We start from the raw sequence: 19,410 nt of genomic DNA, 5'->3' as shown, positions 1-19,410 counted from the left end.
AAAAAAAAACAACAAAAAAAACCCAAACAGAGAAGTTACAAAAAGGCCAGGTACATGTTCACCATTAGGTTTCTGTGCACAGTGTCCAAGAAAATAAACTTCCCTCTGAATGATGTGAATAAAACTCATGGGGCCTCCCATTACCAAGGGACCTGAGGCACACGACGTGACAGCTGGGCAGCTGCACCCGATGCAGAGGACAATGAAAAAATGAAGCTTCTCTGGGACTTCAGCAGCCTCCTGGGCAGAGGCCACTGCAGAAGTCTTGGTGTGAGATTAGAGGAGGAACAGGAAGGTAGGAGGTGGGAATTGCATAGTGAGGAGCAATGTGGTATCAAATATGCAGAGCACCTAAGAGCTTCATGCTACAGTTATCCTCTTTAGGAAAGGAGTATTTTGAACTTTCTGGTTGTACATCAATTTATGTTCCACTTTGTTCATGCAGCCACAGGGGCTGGGTGAGTACCTGGGAGCTCCAGGCCACCAGTAACCCATCCCTTCTCTCCCAGCTGGGCAACACGCTCACCATCACGGCTTGGCAGGAGATCCCATTCCCCACCTAAACACCAATCACTCGTTGGCCATCTAGGAACTGCTACCAAAACATCCCACGCTTCTGCTGGGCCTCCTGGAATGACTAGGGAAGCCATCCATAGCATGCACACAAATATTTTCTGGAAAGGGGGATGAAAGGAGGTGCAGATTAAGTCTTGTCAGGTCTCTTTCTCAAGGCATTGGATCTACTCCTTGGAATCTCCCTGGAGGGCTTTTCCCTCCCACCCAGAGATGTTTGCTGAATTACACTAACAGACTTGTTGAGCTGGGGAAGACCCTGACTTCTCCTTGGTCCCCAGTTAGGAAGTACTTCAAAGACAGCTCCTCTCCCAAGCTAAAGGAAAACCCACCCACCTCATCTCCTCCTGAATCAGGTGGGGTGGCTAGGATCAACAAGCCAAGACACTTCTCTCTTCTTCAAAGGGCTCAGCATGGTGTTTCAGTTGCTGCTGGAAGGAAGAGAAGATGAGACCAGAAGCAAAGCCTGGGTTTATTCACACAGGTACCTGTGTACCTTGCTCTTATGGGCACCCACCCACTCCTGTCTGCTGCCACCCTGCAGCACCCAAAGCTCTCGTGAGCAAAGGCTGAGCAGCTCCCTGAGAAATGGTTTAACTCTCAGAAAGGCCAAACTTTTCATGTATTTTCAGGGAACTGCTATGGAAATCCTAACTTAGGATCACTTAAAACCCCATGCACTGTGTCCCCCTCAAAGCACTCAAATGAACATCCTTGCATCTTGGCTGAGATGACTGTACACGGAAAATCAACACCTACCAAATGGAGAAAACTTAAAAAGGACAGGAGGGGAAGGGAGCACTCCATCCTTCACATTTGGATACATGGATGCACGCTAAAAATCTTAGCTTGAACCCTTTTATCAGCACACAAAATGAACTCAGTTTAATAATACATACAGGATACAAACACTACAGTTATAATTCCCAAGACAGCACAAGAAATTCACAGCCAAGTCTTGATTTGATTTCCTTTACAATTACAATGCAGTCTTGAACACTGGACACAAGAGTCCAACATGCTATTTACATTTCACATTGTGGAGATGTTTGTGTGCTTGGAAGAGTTCTCAGTTCCAAAAAAGAAAGTGTCATTCACACATGATGATGCAGTGGAAATAAACCAAGCCAACCAGACAAGCCAATGACCACATTTGTGCTTCTGAAAAAGTAACATGAAGTGTCTTCACTGATGCAGTCACCTTCAACCGGACGAGCTGCCTTCCATTCTGCAGTCAGCGAGGTGTCCAGAGGCCAATCTCAGCTCCCAGGATGTCTGGACCCTTTTGCTAGCAACCAGTAACATGAGAAATGTCCAATCAGGTCAGCTGGGACACACCAAGTGATATGGCCTTGGCATTTTGTCACATTAAAAACAGAGAGACACAATGGAAAAGAGAGAAGTCTCTACAGCTTTACCTCCTGCAGCTTGAAGAGTTTGGACTCCCTCAACCATGAATGCCACCCAGAACAGATGAGTCTTCGCCAGATAGCACCTGCTGTTCACCCGAGAGGGAGGCACAGAGTCTGGGAGATCTTGGCTTTTCAAAGTCCACTCCTCAGACAAAATGTGACCATATGGATGAGACTGATTATGTCGCAGCCATAAGAATAGGCAAAGGCCATCTGTTCTTCAGCAGATCCACTCAGACCAGCCTGCAGAAATGCCACACTGTTGCTCAAGGTTCCAGTAAAATAAAAAAAGGAAAATAAAAAAAAAGAGTAGTAATAATAATGATAATAAACCAAAAGAAACCCATTTGTCTGTGTTTCCTATCCAGCGCTCTGCACAGCATGCAGCGGGGCAGCAGAGTTCCAGGATGCTTTACAAAAGTGCAATATCCATGTCAAGTAAAGGAAGTGCTGGCTGGACACAGGTACACAGCTCACACTGCAGTCACGTTGTGCTGACCTCCGGAGAGCAAAACCTTATCTCTGTAACATTCCTTCCAGTTACGTGTTGAAGTCACAGAGCACATATCTCCACAGCTGTGCCTTGCTGCGAGCCCCAAACACTGTCAGAAGTTGTTCTGGGTGATGGAAATGGCTATGCCAAACCTTGGAGGGAAGCAGGTCAAGGTGGGTGCTCTGTTAGATGCTGCAAACAAAAAGGCATCGGCTCCTTCCCCCGTTATTGTCTGGCACAGACAATACCACTGTGACAATTCAGACCTGACCCAAAGTGCAGTCACACACATGTTCAGGGTGATTCTGTACACAGAGAAATCAGTATACAGAAGCACTCTCCAGCCTCCAAAACATTTGCCTTCAGTGAGTCGGACCAGGTCACAGATTTCAGGACAGCTCCCCTAAAATTGATAGTGTGAGTAGCAATCAGAGCACATCCTTGCCAGGAGGGATGGTGGCAGAACAACACAGTCTTAATAAGGATTATATGGCTCTTGCTTCTTTCTTCAAAGTGAGGGAAAGGTTGGGTTCTCCCCTGGTATCAGCTGGGTGCTTGGGGCCCTGCAAGCTAGCCACACCACATGCCTGTGCAGCTGGGTCCTCCTGGTAGGCTCTAAGACAGGGTAGAAACCTGGTGCTCACGAGCCACAGTGTCCCTCCATACCACCTGTGACTACAATTCCCTGCCCTTGTTATTTGATAAAACAGAGGTATGTTTCAGTGTGAAGCCCATCCAACATGTCTGGAAGGGCATACTGAGTCCTGAGCAAGAAAATCCTGCTTCCAGAGATTTATGGTGAAGGGTGAAGTTTTCTCCAAAACCTTCTTTCATGTCTGCATGATGGTGCCTCCTCCCTTTCTCCCTCACTCCTTTGACTGGTAACAGCTGGCCTACAGCATCTGCAATTTATTAGTGGTTTCTATCTTAAGAGGAGTCTCAAAGCTTGCTCTGCCACAGAGCTGGTACCATTTTACAGCAGATACCATCAGCTTAGTTAGCTACCTGCTAGGAGCAATCCCTACCTCACTGCAAGAAGGCAACTGACTTGAGTAAAGGCAGATTGGTAGATTCTGTGCCCCTTACAGCAAACGTGGGGTAAACAGACACCGAGTCTGAACATCACTGAGGTGAAGACTAACTGCCTCTGCTAATGGCTCAACTCCAGTTTGAGAGATGTTTCCCACTTTATTTCCTCTGCCAGTTATTTAATATAATGCTCAGCAGCTATGCTAAGATGCTCCTACTCAGAGGTAAGAAGACAAAAAGGAACATCATAGTTACCCTACTGAAAGGGCAGTGCTCAACAGTACCTCCCAAGAGGCAGTCTCCTCTTCCAGCAGGAAGCTGTCAGTGCCCTTTGGAGCACTGCTCTTCAGTGGGAAGTACAGCACCAATGAAGGATGTTGCCCTCTGCAGGTATCCAGCTGCCCCTTTGCAAGCCTTGTTCTGCCTCATGTCTAGAAAATGCCTTACATGTGCATTAGTATGGTCAGATAGTGGTTAGCAATGTGCCTTGAAAAACTAAACAAAATCAAACAAAATCAAACATAAACCTGTTCTGACAGTCACAATGTTCTCCAGACATCAGTTGGGTTTCTGACTCTAGAACACAGAAGATACACTGATGATCTTGTGAGTTTGTTAGGACTGAGGCTCCAAAAACCTCCTGCAATGCCAGTTCAGCAACCCTGTGCTGTAAATTATGGTTTATAAAAAAAAGGAAAACAAAAAAAGTCCAGCAGAGTTCACAGGTCACTCCTGTGGGGAGAGCTTGCATTTGCTATAAATTCACTGGTGCTTCCAGTTGCTCTTCCTTTTGCAAGTTGACTGTCCCATTAGATCTAGCATCAGAGAGCCAAAACTCTTTAGTGCAAAAATACCCCCCATAAAGTCTTACAAGTCTTTCCCTGGAAAAATTTGGCACCAAGTGGGTGGCTGGCTCCTCTTTGATCTGTGTGTCAGCCTCGTAAAGGCAGCACCCAGAATGCCATCTGCAAGTACCTGGGCTTCCCTGATGGAGCAGAGAGGTCAGGTTCAGAGCAAAGGACAGGGTAGCTGACTGGTGCTGGGCCCCTCTGCTCCTCCTCAAGAATTCACACACTAGACAGAGTGGGAAAGAAAAAGGCATTTTCTCAAAGGATTCTTAAACAAAAAAAAAAGTTAACCAGGGTAGTGAAATGGTTTGCTCTAGAAGAGCCGATTCCAGTGGATATGCAGTGACACCATGAGGCAGGAGTTTCCCTCCTCCCTCCCACAGGGCAGTGGAGCAGAGGACTCTCACCGAGATGCTGTGCCGTGCATTGACTCCCTCAGCATTCCCTCGTTGCACACTAGTCACAGGCACTGAGCCTCTGCTTCTTCAGTGTTTGACAGGCTGCTGGTCCCACTGCAGAAGTGAAGAACATCTACCACCCTCTTTCACCAAGTCCCTCTGGGAACAGAAGGGGGGGAAAAAAGGAGGCAGAAGATATTCACCAACTGTTTCTGACAGGCTATTCTAGTACGTTGGCCTGTGGGCCGGTGGACCCAGCTTCTTGCCCAGGTGCTCTCAGTTGTTTGCCTGCACATGCTTGCTCTCTTGCACATCAGGTACAACAAGGTGAAGGCTTAAATTCAAAAGGAGCTTCCACTCCAGCGGGCAAGTACCAGGTTGGAGGGATGGTTTGGACTGGAGAAACAGAAGGAGCTGCACTGGATTTTGGGCAGAACAGCAGGATTGTTGTACGAGGACAGCACAGGGGCACAGCAGTTGGCACATTGTTTAGTCTGACTGCACATGTGGGGTTTGTTTTTTCTGCTTTTGCTTTTTCATTTTAATGCACACTGCCAGCATCTGGACGAGGTTGGTTGGTGGCGAGGTATTTGGCTCTCATGCTGGAGGTGTACTGGAGGAAGAAAAGACAAAGAAAAAAACAAAACAAAACAAACAAAAAAGTAAGTCAGAATGACTAATGTAAAGACTGAACCACAGATTTCTACCACCTCCCAGCACAAAACGGTCTGTAGTTACAGTGAGCACAGCAAGGAGCTGCTGGCTCAGTCTTACAAGGAAAGTTTCTCAAGTCACTGCATAGTCCACTCTGAGTACCCTTCTGTCAGCCTGCTGTGAGGATGCTGACTGCCAGGTCAGTGCAGATGGGCTAGTGATTTATCCAAACTCTCTACAGAGAAGGACATTCAGTAGTCACGAAGTTAAAATATGACATTCATTGCTTGGGAGAAGAGAGGGATATGGGAATGATGCAGATGTAAAAACCCACCTCACACCTTCTTCCTCTCTTAGTCATTACTGCTTTCAACCATGCCAGAAAAGGAGGTTGAAAAGAAAACAGGTGCTCACTAAACTTTCACATTGCATTTTATGGCAATGAGGGCACCAGAAGACTGCATGTGTCACACATGGGCAGCTTGAAAGAACAGTGTGGAAGAACAAATCTCTGAACAATTTATGCCCAAGAAAGAACAGACCCTGCCAGGCTGGAAACAGGATGATATTAGCTAACAGTTATCAGATGGATAACAATCTACTGTGGCTCAGGATCCAACCTGTGCACTGTGACGCAGCAGTCCAGACTCCAGTGTGGGGGTGAGAAGGACAAGTCAGAAAGATGAGAGGTTGTTTTGGTCTGGGGGTGGTGGTGTTCTTATTCTTTTTTATTCTAAGCAAGGTAATTCAAAACAGCTCTCAGAAGCTACTGAGGAAACATATGTCATTCAGCTTTGAATAATGAGCTGAAAAGCATGTAAATAATATCCAGCAGTAAGAACAAAAGACTTTGCCTCTTTATACCAATGTGTTCAATGTCTTCATCGTGACCACATTACTGTTTCTGGGGTTCTGATACCATGATACTAACAACCAAGCAATGAGGACAGACATTTTATTCCTCCTTTTATACCTGCTGGAGCTTGAATAATTCTATCCACAGCTTACTTCCCAAGAGTGCTCTTCAGCATACTGACTTTTTATCACCTTTTAAACTGAACCACATAAAATAGCCAGTTAAGCTGGCAAAGAGACAACTGAAAGGCAGTTCCACACCAGGAGGTATGATTTATCTTGCCCACTGGGAAAGAACATTATGAGGCATCTTTTAGGCTCTCAAAAGCTCAGCTGTCCATAGGGGTTTTCAGAGAATTAACAGTATTTTATCAGTTTTCCTTCAAAGACTGACCTGGGCTGAACCTCTGCACAATAGAAGAGAGAAACTGCTCTTTTGGCAGAGCTGATCCCATCAGCACAAGATGAAGACACCTGTGGCTTATTTGCACACTCAGCTTTTAGTGTCTTCCATAATTGGAAAACTTTCTACAGAACGTGGATCTTAATATAAAACTCTGGCCCAGAAATGGCATCTATATTTAGAAGACAAAAGGTACATCTGTTCTTTCTAAGATGTATTTTTTTGTCAGTGAGAGGGCAAGAGATAGAAAATACCAAGCTGAGCCACTTTAAGGACTATATTCTATACAGCTTATTAAATGTGATTACTGTTTCAGAAATAAAGTTTAGGGCATTGTTAAACATATGAGACTAACCCAACAAGCTCAGAGAGGCTTGGCAGTCAAAGAACCTTCTCACAGAGTAAGTAGGGCATGTTTCAGGCAGTGCAATGCTGAAATTACCAGTCAAATATCAGGCTAAGAAGAGGGTCTTGAAAGGAAAAATGCATTTGAATGCTCATTTTCCATTTGCATTCTATATGGTGACACGATAGGAGATGGTTATGAACAGAGAACTGTTCCACGTGCTAAGATTTTGTAAGAAGTACCTAGAAAAATTAATCTCAGATCATGGAAGGTTATTGTGCATCTTTCTGGACAAGTCATATAGGTTCAGCACACAACATGCAACATCAGCTTTCTTTAGAGCATTAAAATCAAGAAGGGCCACTTGATGAATTGCATCTTGAGGATGTACAAAGTGCACTTATCACAGAGGGAGAAGTTGAAAAGAATTCCCTCCTTCCTCCACCAAGAAAAGACCCCACAGTTTTTAAGTGTTACTAAAGCAAAGTAATCAGGAGATCTGGACAGTCAAGCAGAGAACACTTTACATTCAAACCTACCTGCAAATCCACCACAAGGAACAAATCAAGACTCAGAGTAGTCAGAGTTAGGGCTGATGTTCTCTCCTTAACTCAGGATTTTTGCACCTTTGTACTTTTTCCAATTACAGTTTGGACCAGTTACTCTGCTAAGTGTATTTTCAATGACCATGGTAAGTATGATTGAAACCTGGAAGCAGAGAGCTAACACTTTACTGTGCACCTCTCCACCAGCACAGCTCTATCAGCGTGCACTGATCTCCAGTCATGGCATTAGCCTCCAGGTACAAATGCTTTGCTCCACATGCTGATGACAATAGTCCTTCTCCAAGTCCTTCAGTGCATCCTCTGCTGGGAAGCAGAGGAAAGATACTGTGGAACACACAGATCCCAACATCTGGACAGGCCAGCAGATGAAGATGTATCAGCAGTCACTTGCTAGTCTGGATATGAAACCAAACTATATTATCCGTAGTTAAAATAATTAAGTCTTCAGTTCCTTTAATAAAAATCACTGTCTTTATCTCCTTAAAAAAGTAATTCTAAAGACAAAAAGCCTGAGCACAGTTCAGACCTAGGTCTCAGACTCCACTCTGAGGTATACAGCTACAAGGTACACAGTTGCATTTAGTTTCCTTTAAAGAGGAGCTTTCATAGAAGGTTAAAGAACATGCACAATGCAGTCATTCTTCCAGCACTCTCACCCATGTGCCTATACAGCCTCCTTTACCCTTTCACAAACAGCACAGAGGACAAGTTTCAACCCATACCTTCACCTCACTGTCAGCTTCCCTAAAAAGGGCACCTGAAAGACTTCTTGTTACCATTTCTGCTGGTGGCTTGTGCTGTTCAACACAGCACACCTCTCAGTCACTTACCAGTCAGCTAGGACAAACACAGCTGATTGCACACAAGTTTATTTTTGTATTTCTCCAAAGAAAATGAAAGCTTCTCCCTTCACATTGAGCCTTGTTGAGGGTATAAACTTTTATAGGTATGGTTTGCCAGCACATACTAGTTAGATGCTTAACACATATAGCCTGAGTACAAAGGAATCATTGGTTGCAAAAAAAAATAATTTAAGGGAATAATCAGCTCATTTTAGAGGCCATAAATTCTACTGACTCCTGTGAACTTTGCAGACTATGAGTACTTCACAGCTAACTAAGCTATGCTGAAAGATCACTTACCATACGAAACCACGACTCTGAGTACAAACCAGTTACTATTTGTGGTTAAAAACCCACACATATCTCTCTTGAGCTACCCTCACTTTGATTTCCTGCCAGAGCTATTCAGGTAATCCAATAGAGCCCAAAGCTTCTGGATTCAAGGTCTGAAAGGTTGATCTCAAATAGCTAGAGCACAGTAAACACACAGGGTTTGGTATTATTATGTATGGGAGGTACAAGATGCAGGGAAACAGCTAATTCCAGCCAGTGGGATCTGAATTCAAAGGGACTTAAGTTTTACAAGTGAAAAGAACAGAAGTCCTGTTTGTTTTGTTTGTTTTTGAAGCCTTGAAAAGAATGCAATGCCTCTTCCATAGCCCTGCAGACAGCCACATTAAGCTCGGGTGGGACCATAGATAAACAGAAGACAGTGCAGACTGGGATCAGGTCATGTTTCAGCCCAGAGATTTCAAGTCCAGAATGAAGGCACTAGAATTTCCCCCCCACCCCAAGCAATATTTTATTTCATGGAATAGATCCATTGCTACACCACCACCTACAGAAACCAAAAAGCAGAAACCCCACCATGAGCTGAGGCCCAAGAGCAGACTTAGCAAGACTTAAGAGTGAAGAAAGCTGTGTGACCCCTTCAAGGGTGCTAGCACCATGCTTCAAGACAAGGTTGTTTGCATTCATGCACCATGGCAGAGGACATCAAGACACCCGATGTGGACAGCCCTTCCCAGCAGGTCACAAGGCAGGCAGGCAGGCAGCAAGAGGCAGCAAGGATGCAGACCAAGCACCAACATGACAGAAAGGAATCCAAGGCAAGGCTGACAAAGTCCCAACAAGAACAGCAGCGAAGAAGGAACAGCAGCTTTATGGACATGTATTTCTAGGAAAAGAATGCAAGAGACGCGTCATTGACTGCACGAGCCAAAAGCAACAGGCTCCTCATTTCAGCTGGAATCAACACCTTCCAGTTACTGTGTGACTGTAGTTCCCTTGAAGGAGCACTGTCCTTCACACCAGGGGAGTTGTCTAGTAGATCTAATTACACCCTATATTTAACCAAGCTAAAAAACCCCACAAAATGCAGACCACCTACTCTTTCTGTAGGCATGTGGCTTTGCCATGGACCCCTGTGAGGGAAGAAACACTGGCTGTCTTGGAGAACATCAGCAACTACAGCCCATGAGGAATTCAGACAGTGAAATGGTACTAGGAGAGCCTGTGGGACATGAATGGGATGATGTGGACACACATAGAACAAACAAAACAGTAAAAGGTTTTGAAACAGAATGAAACAGATCTTAGTGATTATGTCTGGACCCTCAGGGAAATTCAGGTTTTTTAAACTGGCTCCTTTCTGACTTTCAATGCCAGGATAAAAGGAGAAGCTGCATACAGATCTGACAGGCAATGAACTCTTCAGGACAGGCCACCAATACCAGCCAGGATCTTTCAGCTAATTAAAAATCCTACAAATGAGCTAAAGGCTTGTGGCAGGTCAGTATCGGTGGCTTCGGGCACATGCTGTTATGACCAGTCAGCACAAACAGAACAGCAGTGAGGCTCAAGGGAAGCCAAAAGCTGAATTAAGGCAACCAGTCCTGACTGGAAAGCTGCTAGATTGGTTCTCTTTACTTCGGGAAAATGTGATGGGAGAAATTCTCTTCTGCATTTGAAGTGCAAGAGTAGCTGTACGTTTGGGCAGCACTCAGTACTAAGTGTTCAAGCTGTTCTCAAGTGTGGACTCTGAGCTGAAGCTGCTGCAAGTTAGCTTTTGTGAGGCACTGGGTGCCTGTAACCCTCACAATGTGCACCAGAAGCCTCTGGAAGGTTGATCCTGCTCCTTGAGTCTGCACCAGAGCCAAAATGGACTTTAATTTTAACCCCTGGCAGGAGGGAATGGGGTGGGAGGTGCAGAGGGAAGGAATGTGAAGAAATAAAAGGCACTGGCCTGGGATAAACAGTGCAGGGATGAAGGGAGTGGTTGGGAGTGGAGAAGGGGTTGAGCAAGAAGGACCTTTTTTCCAGTACCTGTTCCATTTGCGGGCGTTGTTACCAGTATGTCCGTGCACTGTCCGAGGGCTTAAGCTGCCAGCTCATATGGCTGCTACTGTCCATGGCAGCCAAATACAACTGTGATGACGCAAGAAAGAGAGAGAAAAAGAGAGTGCAGCCTCAACGTGCATGAAAAACACAGTGCAAGCAAGTGAAACGCTGTGGTGTGTGTCAGTGACAAGGTGGGCTCTACAACCCTACGGGAATATATCCCTGTGGCAAGAAGGAGAAAACAGAAGGAATGAGAGAAGGAAAAACACAAACAAACAAACAAAAAGCCAGGAAAAGTAACGGACAAACAATGCAGCAGGATCATCACATCTTAGTTTTCACCATCTGTTCACAGAAAGCCAAATGGAATAAGTCAGCTCTATTCACCCACTGGACATAACCTACTTGGATGGATATTCCTCTCTCCTCCCTCCCAGAAAGAGGCAGGGACATGTGCATTGGTATTCCCTTTTCATCTCTCTCCTCCCACAGACAATTTGCTACGAAAAGTTACAATTTCTTCTGTCTCAGTAGTCTCAGCCACCTGCTATGGAGAGCTGCAAATACAAAAATCCCAGAAAAGCCTTTCCCTGCTGCCTGCCAGTAGAGTAGACAGCAGTTTTCTTCTCTCCACTGCCTGTCTACTACATCCCTCCAGGAAACACATTTATCCTATAGGCTGTTCCTTGCCTCATCTTGGGAGAAACGCCCTTGCCTATAGATGCAATGCTGCATTATCCTCCTCCCTAGCTTCTGTACTTCCCTATAGCCCAAACTGGTGGCTGCTGAGTCAAGTTACTCTGAAAAAATATCTTCATCTACTCTCAGAAACCAGCCTAAGGCACCAGATGCCCCCTCAGGGTCTTAACACAAATAGCTGCTGAAGAACCAGGGAACTTCTTGCATAACTACAGCCCCTGTGGAAAGGAGTGTGCTTTCTCTGAAGCAGAAGAGCTGTAGGGCAAGGGGAAGCAGGACACTGAACGAACATCTGTCTTGGCAGTACCAGAGGGACAATGCCCTTCCACCACAGGAAACGCCAGCGGTACAGTATGTGCCACACTGTACTGTGTGCAGCACTTCAGCTCTTCTCCTGAGGACCACCTCGTTGCTGAGAGCGGATAACGCGATCAGAGTACCACCAGGGATCAGGACACCTCTTTGTGAAGGGTGAAAGAGGTCTGGTCAAGGACAGACACAAGGATCAACTCTTCACATTTACATTTTCTCTACAGCAAGATGAACTGGTCCTCTTGAAGTGAAACCATAAGTGTGATGCCCTCTTTTCGACCACAATTCCTACTCCTTCATCCTCCAACTTTCTCTTCCTCCCCTTCCCATGAATTTGAGCCATGCACCACAGAGTGTATTTTCTTTACCTATACCTGAAGACTGGTTGATCATTAAGCATGCTACTACTCATCCTCTGTAATCACACCACCAAGTTAGTGAGCACTGCGATGGCATGTTCTCCAAGTTCTGCTGTAAGTAAGGCTTACAAGATCCAGTGAAGATTCATCTAGTTCTTACACAGACATGAAGGCAAGCCCATGTTTTACCCAGCATACAGATATGGCTATCAGGCCAGTCCAAATACCAAAACCTTCCATGAAAGTTTCTTTTTTTTTTCCTCTCTAGGAAATTAAATACAAAAATAGATTCTAAAGAAAGTAAAACAGTTGTGAAAGAAAGATTTAAAAAATAAAACTAAAAAAAAAATAATACAGGTTTCATCCTACCATCTCTTTAGGGCAGATTAAGGAGAGAGGTTCAGCAATAACTCTGAATTTACAGTTTTAACAAGCTTCTTTTTAAACTTGAGGAACCAAGGCCACAGATAGCAAGTACACTGCATGCAAGTGAATCATTCTGCTGAAGTCACCCATCAAGATACTCATGCACTTCAGTGGTGGCAGGACTGGGCCCATAGGATTACCAGTGTTAATTAACGATTGAGATTTATTCTTTTTATGTGCAATATTCAAAGTAGCATAGCAGGGTTTTATTCTCCATGGCAGCTGAGGCATGGCTTGCCTGTTCAAGCTGCTGCCATTTATGGGCCGGATCCTGTGCTTGGCTGCACAATCAGCTCCCTTGAGAGCACACAGGAGTGGCAAACGTGTGTTCCCCAAAGTTGCTGGAGCAGAGAGGAGCAGTAAAGAGAGACTTACTGAGGGAGGTGGGGACTCCCGGCCAATGAGCGGGGTATTCTCGCAACGGGGGTTCTGGAAATTTGCATTCTGGCTCCTAGGAAAGGAAGACACACATGGTAACAGGGGAAATGTGCCATGCTGCTCTGGGGAAGGTCTCTGATGGTAACATGGGACAGAGCACATGCACCCCCAGAACTACTCTATCAGCTCAGTCTCCCTCTAAGCAGTTCTTACAGCCTTTTCAGACAAGGGCACAAAACTTCATCATTTTCCTCACTAGCTTTACACACTTACTTAGAAGGGTCCACATTGAAACATGTTAAGTGATTTAAAAATAGGCCAGTGTGAAAATCTACTTCCCTGCAGCATCAGAAGTGCCAAGCTGCAGAAATGGAGCTAAAATAAGGACAAAATCTAAGGGGGTGAAAGAAATGATATACCAGCCCCCCAAAAAAGATGGGCCCTGAGGGTAGTCCAAGTGTGATCAGGGTTAGGCACTTCTGGAGAAAGCTCTCAAGATCCCACTTGGACTAGGTAGCTTCAAACTGCAACAGATGTCAGATCTGAGTGCGAATACTGTAGAAGGGCAGAGCCTGCAGGTTTTGTCTTGGCTCTCAGCCTCTTGGGAGGCTTAAAATCTTCTGGCAAGAGTGCTCTGCCTGAAGAATTAATTCTTCTGGTGATGAGAATCATTGTGTAACAAGGTGCCCAGACAATACCTTCCTACTTCTTTTCTCTAGACAGATTTCTGGAGCACAAAGCTGTTCCATTTTGGAGCATGCTGCCTAATAATACTCTTTCTACTGCAGCACTTTTAAGCTATTCCCTTCTCCCAGTAGATGCCCATCAGAAAATATGCCTTTGGACACTTGGGACAAGATCCTTCATCGCTTTCTACTGCTTGGTCAGAAGTACCAACCTCTCAACACTTGTAACAACACAAACCAGAGTGAAGCAACCTGGACAAGCTTCTTGTTAGGATACTCACATGTACTCCGTGACAGGAGCATTGCTGACTGTGTGTGCTGCTGCTGGAATGCTGGTCTCACTGCCATAACTACTCCCACAGCTATAGAGGCTGGGCATGTGCACTCTGTACAGATTATCGTGTGTCTGTCTGCTCCCTTGAGCAGCTGATTCGTCTTCCCCATCATCATCTGAGCCTCTGCAAGAAGGAGAAAGAGTTCCTCCTAGAACCCTACAATTACCCCACATGTGGGGTTTGCAGGAAACCATGGTAATCCTAGGAACCTCCCAACCATCTTCCACACCTCCACATTCATACCCATTTGGGATGCCTCAGGGTGGTGGTGTCAAACACAGCCTACACCACAGTGACTCAGACCTCCCACAGATCCCATCTGGACTTGTACTCTGCATGATCCCCTACAGCCTCCCTATGGTCTTCTCTCAGGGCTTGGCAGACAGCACAGTGCTGCAACTGCCCAGTGGTACAACCAGAGGATGGACACACATCACAAAATACACAGCACTTTAAAAAACAACCAAGAGAGGCAGTGGGGATGTAGTGCCATGCACCCCACAGAAATCATCCTTCAAAACTCCAATCTGTCCTTCCATTTCTTGTGGCCATGTCCAAAGAGCTTTTAAGCATAAGTCTCTAGACTTCCCTGAACTCCCATTCTGGTTGTAAACGATCTGCTTCAGCTTCTAGCAAAATCACAGAAGTCTTTACAGAGACTAAATTGTAAAATTTGTGTCTAAAGGCTTTATCCTCTCAAAAAATGCCAGGATTTTACAACAACTTTAATACAGAGCAGAACCCTTTGCCAGCTGGATCCTTCCCTCATTCCCATTGTATTTTCTTGCTCCTCCTACATAACATACCTTGCTATCTTACCTCCCTAATTATGGGATGAAGTACAAAGGTTTGAAATATTTTATCCATGCTTGACAAAGGTAGTAAAAGGTTCTACAGAGGAGACAGCATGGACATCACTAGAACATCCCAAACATCACCTGCAGCTTCTGTACCACACGGTGGCACTGAAGATCGGGGAACTGCTGCCTGTACAGGCTCTTACAGGCAAGGAAGTATGACATCCTCCACCTCCCAGAGGGAGGCAGAGGGAGAAATGGTGCTCCAGGGGATGCAAGAGGGCACTCTTCAGTTCACAGCAGCAGCCTGAGCTGCTGAGGGGTTGGCGGGGCAGGGAACACAAGAGATGCCACTGGGTAAACCTTTCTCCTTCAAACAGGCAGACTGCCATTCTTCTTGGTGGTGTCTCTGCAGCTGCATGTGGAAGGTGAGGAAACCAGCCATTTTCTCAAGTGCTATTCTGACGCACTTCCCAGGGCCACTTCTCCGTGGGCACTGCAGGCTTGGCCAGCTCTGGCTTCCTGCTATTGTTCTGGACATTCCATTTTACTTTGAACCTTAAGCCTGGGCTTAGACCTCAAAAATCAGGACCACAAAAGAGAATTTGCTGCAGTCTACTGCTCTTCTGCAAGAACAGAAAACTCAATGCTACTTTAACAGCTGCACATCCTGCAGCTGCCAGTCAGTGGAGCAAAGGTTTGCTAAAGACTTACTGATCAACCTGGTTACCATTGTAATTGTACCAATTTACAAGTGTCTCACCTGCCCATGCTATTGCCAACAAGATAGCTCCTGGTTCCCATTATCTATGCAAGGCAGTCCCCCCAGCATGAGCAAAGCTAGAAAGGCACGTGTAAACTGCTTCTCATTCCAATTCTCTTCCCCATACTAGAACAAATGCCTTAAAGCAATGCAAGGGAACATGTATTTTACAGAGATGGCAATAGTTCAGGCATTACCTCTATATTACAGCTATAATCATTCATCTCTCCCTTGACTCATAGTCCTAGAGTGTACTGAATACTCTGCACACAGAATATTCCAGTGCAACAAGGTGCAGATGTTAGTATTAACCACAGCCAGAGCAAAAGGCAACAATTTTTTTTTGTTAGACCTGTGCTTATAAAGTCTCATCCCTCACACTCCTGGGATCAAATGGGAATGAGCTCCATATGCTCATGGGCACAAATCCAATAGCCATTGGGAAAGAGCTCTATAATGCTACAGGATCTAAATCTTCTCTATACCTCTTTTGCTGCCAAGTGTGTGGGATACTGCAGACAATGGAACTGAACATGAGGGCTGTGACAAAGGAGAAGAGAACCAGGTAGATGAGGCCTTCCACTCCATCATAGCAAAAGCCTGTCAAAGCCTGGACGTAATCCTGCAGAGAGAGGAACAGTTTCCTGGTCACCAAACAGTTAACATTGAGCTCTAACTCAAAAGCCTTTCTCCAGACTACATTCTCTGAAACAACTTATAGAGGTCACAGTCCCTTTTCCAGAGCATATTTCTATTTAAATTTCAGGGACCTCAAGTGGTTTTTATAACTGATCTAACCGTTATTTCCCATCACAAAGCCCAGCTTGGATTTAGGCATGGAAATATTTTCAATCCGACACAACAAGACTTTAAGAGGGAGGAAAAAAAAAGCCAAGCCAAGCTTAATGACCCAATTGAAGATACCACATTTTTCATTAAGCCTCTTTGCTCCCTCACTGTGTCCCATGCCCAAGAACACAAGCATGGACTGTCTGTGTCTCTGCCTTCAGAGACACAGTGAGGACAACAGCTAGGCCTTGCTGTACTGCAGCTCTAAGTCATTCCACTCTATGGGAAAGTCAAGTTATGTGCTATAGACAAGAAAACCCAAACTTGAAGGTCCCTTAAACCTTATGGGTGCAGTTTGGAGATATATAAAGGCATACATCTAGTTTCCTATGTTGATCTTTAATCAGAAAGCTAACTTGATCCAAATTCTTATTCCCCTTCCTGCTGGAGTCAATCAGTATAAAGCTGTTGTAAACTGTTCTGGCACACAAGACATTTGAAACTCCCAAGTAATCAGTAGGCTACAGGTTCTGCAGCCCCTTTGTTCTTTCTCAGCTCACCAAATGCAGGCTCCGACAGTCTACCAAAGCTGTCAGCTGCTGCAAGTTGACCTCTGTTGAATTCAAAACCTCCTGGACCCGAGCAAGGTACTCCTGTAAGCAACAAGCTAGTGATTACTGCAAAGAAATGGCTTATCTTGGGCTTTGTACAAGCTTGAGGAAAGTCAGAAAGGACATGGAGAGCAAACTGAGGAGAGTTACCTTGGAGGTGGGGTGCTCTTTGCTTGCTGACCTCATGAGTTCCACAACATCATCCTGCATCTCTACCAGAGCCTTGTGACTTGCTGACAGCTTCTGCTCAACACAAAACATGCAATGTTTCAGCAGTTCAGGCCTCATGCACCAACAGAACTCTTGAAAAAAGACTGAAATCTTACTTCTCCAAAACTGAAGCATCATCTATACAAATGTCACAAGTTAAAGATGTCTCATCTGACATGGATGATACAGCTGTGATAGGGTTAAGTTTGACTTTTACCAAACTGGAAGAAGTACAGACAGAAAGAAGAGAGGAAGGGAAGGACCAGAAGGGAAAAAAAACCCCCAACAACAAAGAACAAAATACATACACAAAAACTGGGACACAAAACACAGCTGGGACTGGCTCTAGGACAGAGGGGAAGGAGAAAGAAAAGACACAAAGCACTCAAGTTCTCACCACAGAACACAGTTGGATTTTTTTACTAAATCACATGGAAGAGAAAGATTTAATGTTAACCCTAGAAATTGTTTGTATTAGGGTGCAGCCTTCACATCCCACTAAAGCATCCATGGGAATTTCACATGCAATAGCATGTCAGAGAGTATATGGAGCAACCAGAAATGCAACAGATGGCAAAGGTGCATCATACCACAGCCTGAAGTGTTCTTACCCCACCCTTTAAAACAGAGGAAGACAAGACTTTAAAAAAATCCTAAATATAAATGGTAAAGCAGCTGGTGTCTGCCAAATGGTAGGTGGTGTGGGCTCATTCTGGCCTCTGATACAACACAACCAAGTTTGGGATGGGCCCAGGTGCTGTTCTTCAGCTCCCACACAAAAGAATAATGACTCACATTCATACTTCAGGATACAAATCCTTCAACATCCAAGGGATTAAAGAGGCATATGTGAAAACCACTCTCACCCACAGAAGTGGCTGTGTTTTGGGAGTGGAGTGTTGCCACTGCTTAACTCAAAAGAACCTTTGAGAAGAGATTGAAGGCAGGAGGTATGAGGTTTCCCACCCTGGCATTAATTGTGGGTGCTCTGTCTCCACATTGCTCCTCTTACACAAGTGCCATCTAAGCAGAGATACCACAAACAAAGCCATGGCCCTCTCCACATTATACACAGGCCCCTCCAAGGGGGCATCCTGGACCTGAAGCTGTGCAGGTAGTGATGAAGCTGGAAAAAACTCCTCACTAAATCACAGTGCCACCTCCTGCACAGCTGGGAAGTAGCTACCAAAGCTTTACCAGCAGCTGGAGTGCTCCCTAAAGCAAACACCCTGTAACCTGCTGCATGCTGGCATCCAAAGCACTTAACCTACACCCTGCAGGACAACAAGAGCCAGGGGTGAAGGGAGTTAGGATGCTCACACTCACCTGCTGGAAAGGGTTGGGGTATCCAATACTACAGGTCATATAATAGCGGAGAATATCTATGAAGACAGAAGAGAGGAAAGTCATGTTAGATCCATCGTTCAGCTCTGTAGTACTTTACAACTACCACGAGGGAGTTGTTCAGTTCTGAAAGCAATGCACAAAATGAAAATGCAATATAAATGCAATCAGTTCCCTCTCTCCATGCAGGATTACAGCACATAGATGGCACTAGAAAAAGGGATGTAAACTGCCTTTGGGGACAAAAGAAAGATCTGTTTGCTTTTCTTTATTGGTTTGGTTTTTTGTTTTAGTTTTTTGTTTTTAACTGAAAGCCACTGGGGCTGCTCCACTTAAAAAGTTACATGAAACACACAAAAAGTTTTATTCAGAAGTCAGCACTGTCCACTGTACAAACCTAAGACAAAACATCAGTCTAGAATAAATCCAACTGGATGCTTAATTTCTGCAACTTCTATGTGCCACTGAAAGCAATCAAGGACATCTACCTCGGGCACCCAGCAAAGAGACACCTCAGCTCTCAATCAGTTCAGCTCCCAGCTCAGAGCTCGACCCAGAGCAGTGCACAGGGTTTGCTGAGACATTTTTTCAGAGTGTCATGATGGATCAAAGGAGATCCAGCCACTTTGAACCAAGTGAAACCAGATCCAGCCAGTTCAAACCAGATTAAACTGAGCCAAATCAGTTAAAACCAAAACAAACAAGTCCAAACCACATTAAACCAGTTGAAAACAGTTCAAACTAGTCCAAAACTGTCAAACGTAGATCAAACCAGTCAGAAACAATTCAAACTGATCAGAACCAGATCAAACAGGAGGTGCATACACACCCCATGATCCTACATAATGTGCAACACTCCACTTGAAAGAACAAAAGGTAAAGACAACCTTCACAATTGGGGACTCTTCTGTCATGTTGAAGCAGACACTGGGTTTAGGGCAT

At 45.0% G+C, this 19,410-nt stretch overlaps 1 protein-coding gene across 1 annotated transcript in view; it reads right to left on the bottom strand.

The window, feature by feature from the left end:
* Positions 1-5,294: 5,294 nt before the first annotated feature.
* Positions 5,295-19,410, bottom strand: part of TTYH3 (tweety family member 3) — a gene marked incomplete at its 5' end in the record, with an annotated part of 33,266 nt that continues 19,150 nt past the window's right edge. Inside the window, 7 exons of the mRNA XM_009083540.1 lie at positions 5,295-5,366; positions 12,931-13,006; positions 13,901-14,077; positions 16,000-16,136; positions 16,864-16,956; positions 17,065-17,157; positions 18,451-18,506. Coding sequence (XP_009081788.1) covers positions 5,295-5,366; positions 12,931-13,006; positions 13,901-14,077; positions 16,000-16,136; positions 16,864-16,956; positions 17,065-17,157; positions 18,451-18,506 — 704 coding nt within the window. The remainder of the gene's footprint in view (positions 5,367-12,930; positions 13,007-13,900; positions 14,078-15,999; positions 16,137-16,863; positions 16,957-17,064; positions 17,158-18,450; positions 18,507-19,410) is intronic.

Source organism: Acanthisitta chloris, unplaced genomic scaffold (assembly GCF_000695815.1).
Source record: "Acanthisitta chloris isolate BGI_N310 unplaced genomic scaffold, ASM69581v1 scaffold14591, whole genome shotgun sequence".
Lineage (NCBI taxonomy): Eukaryota > Metazoa > Chordata > Aves > Passeriformes > Acanthisittidae > Acanthisitta > Acanthisitta chloris.
This window is presented reverse-complemented; position numbering and strand designations above follow the sequence as displayed.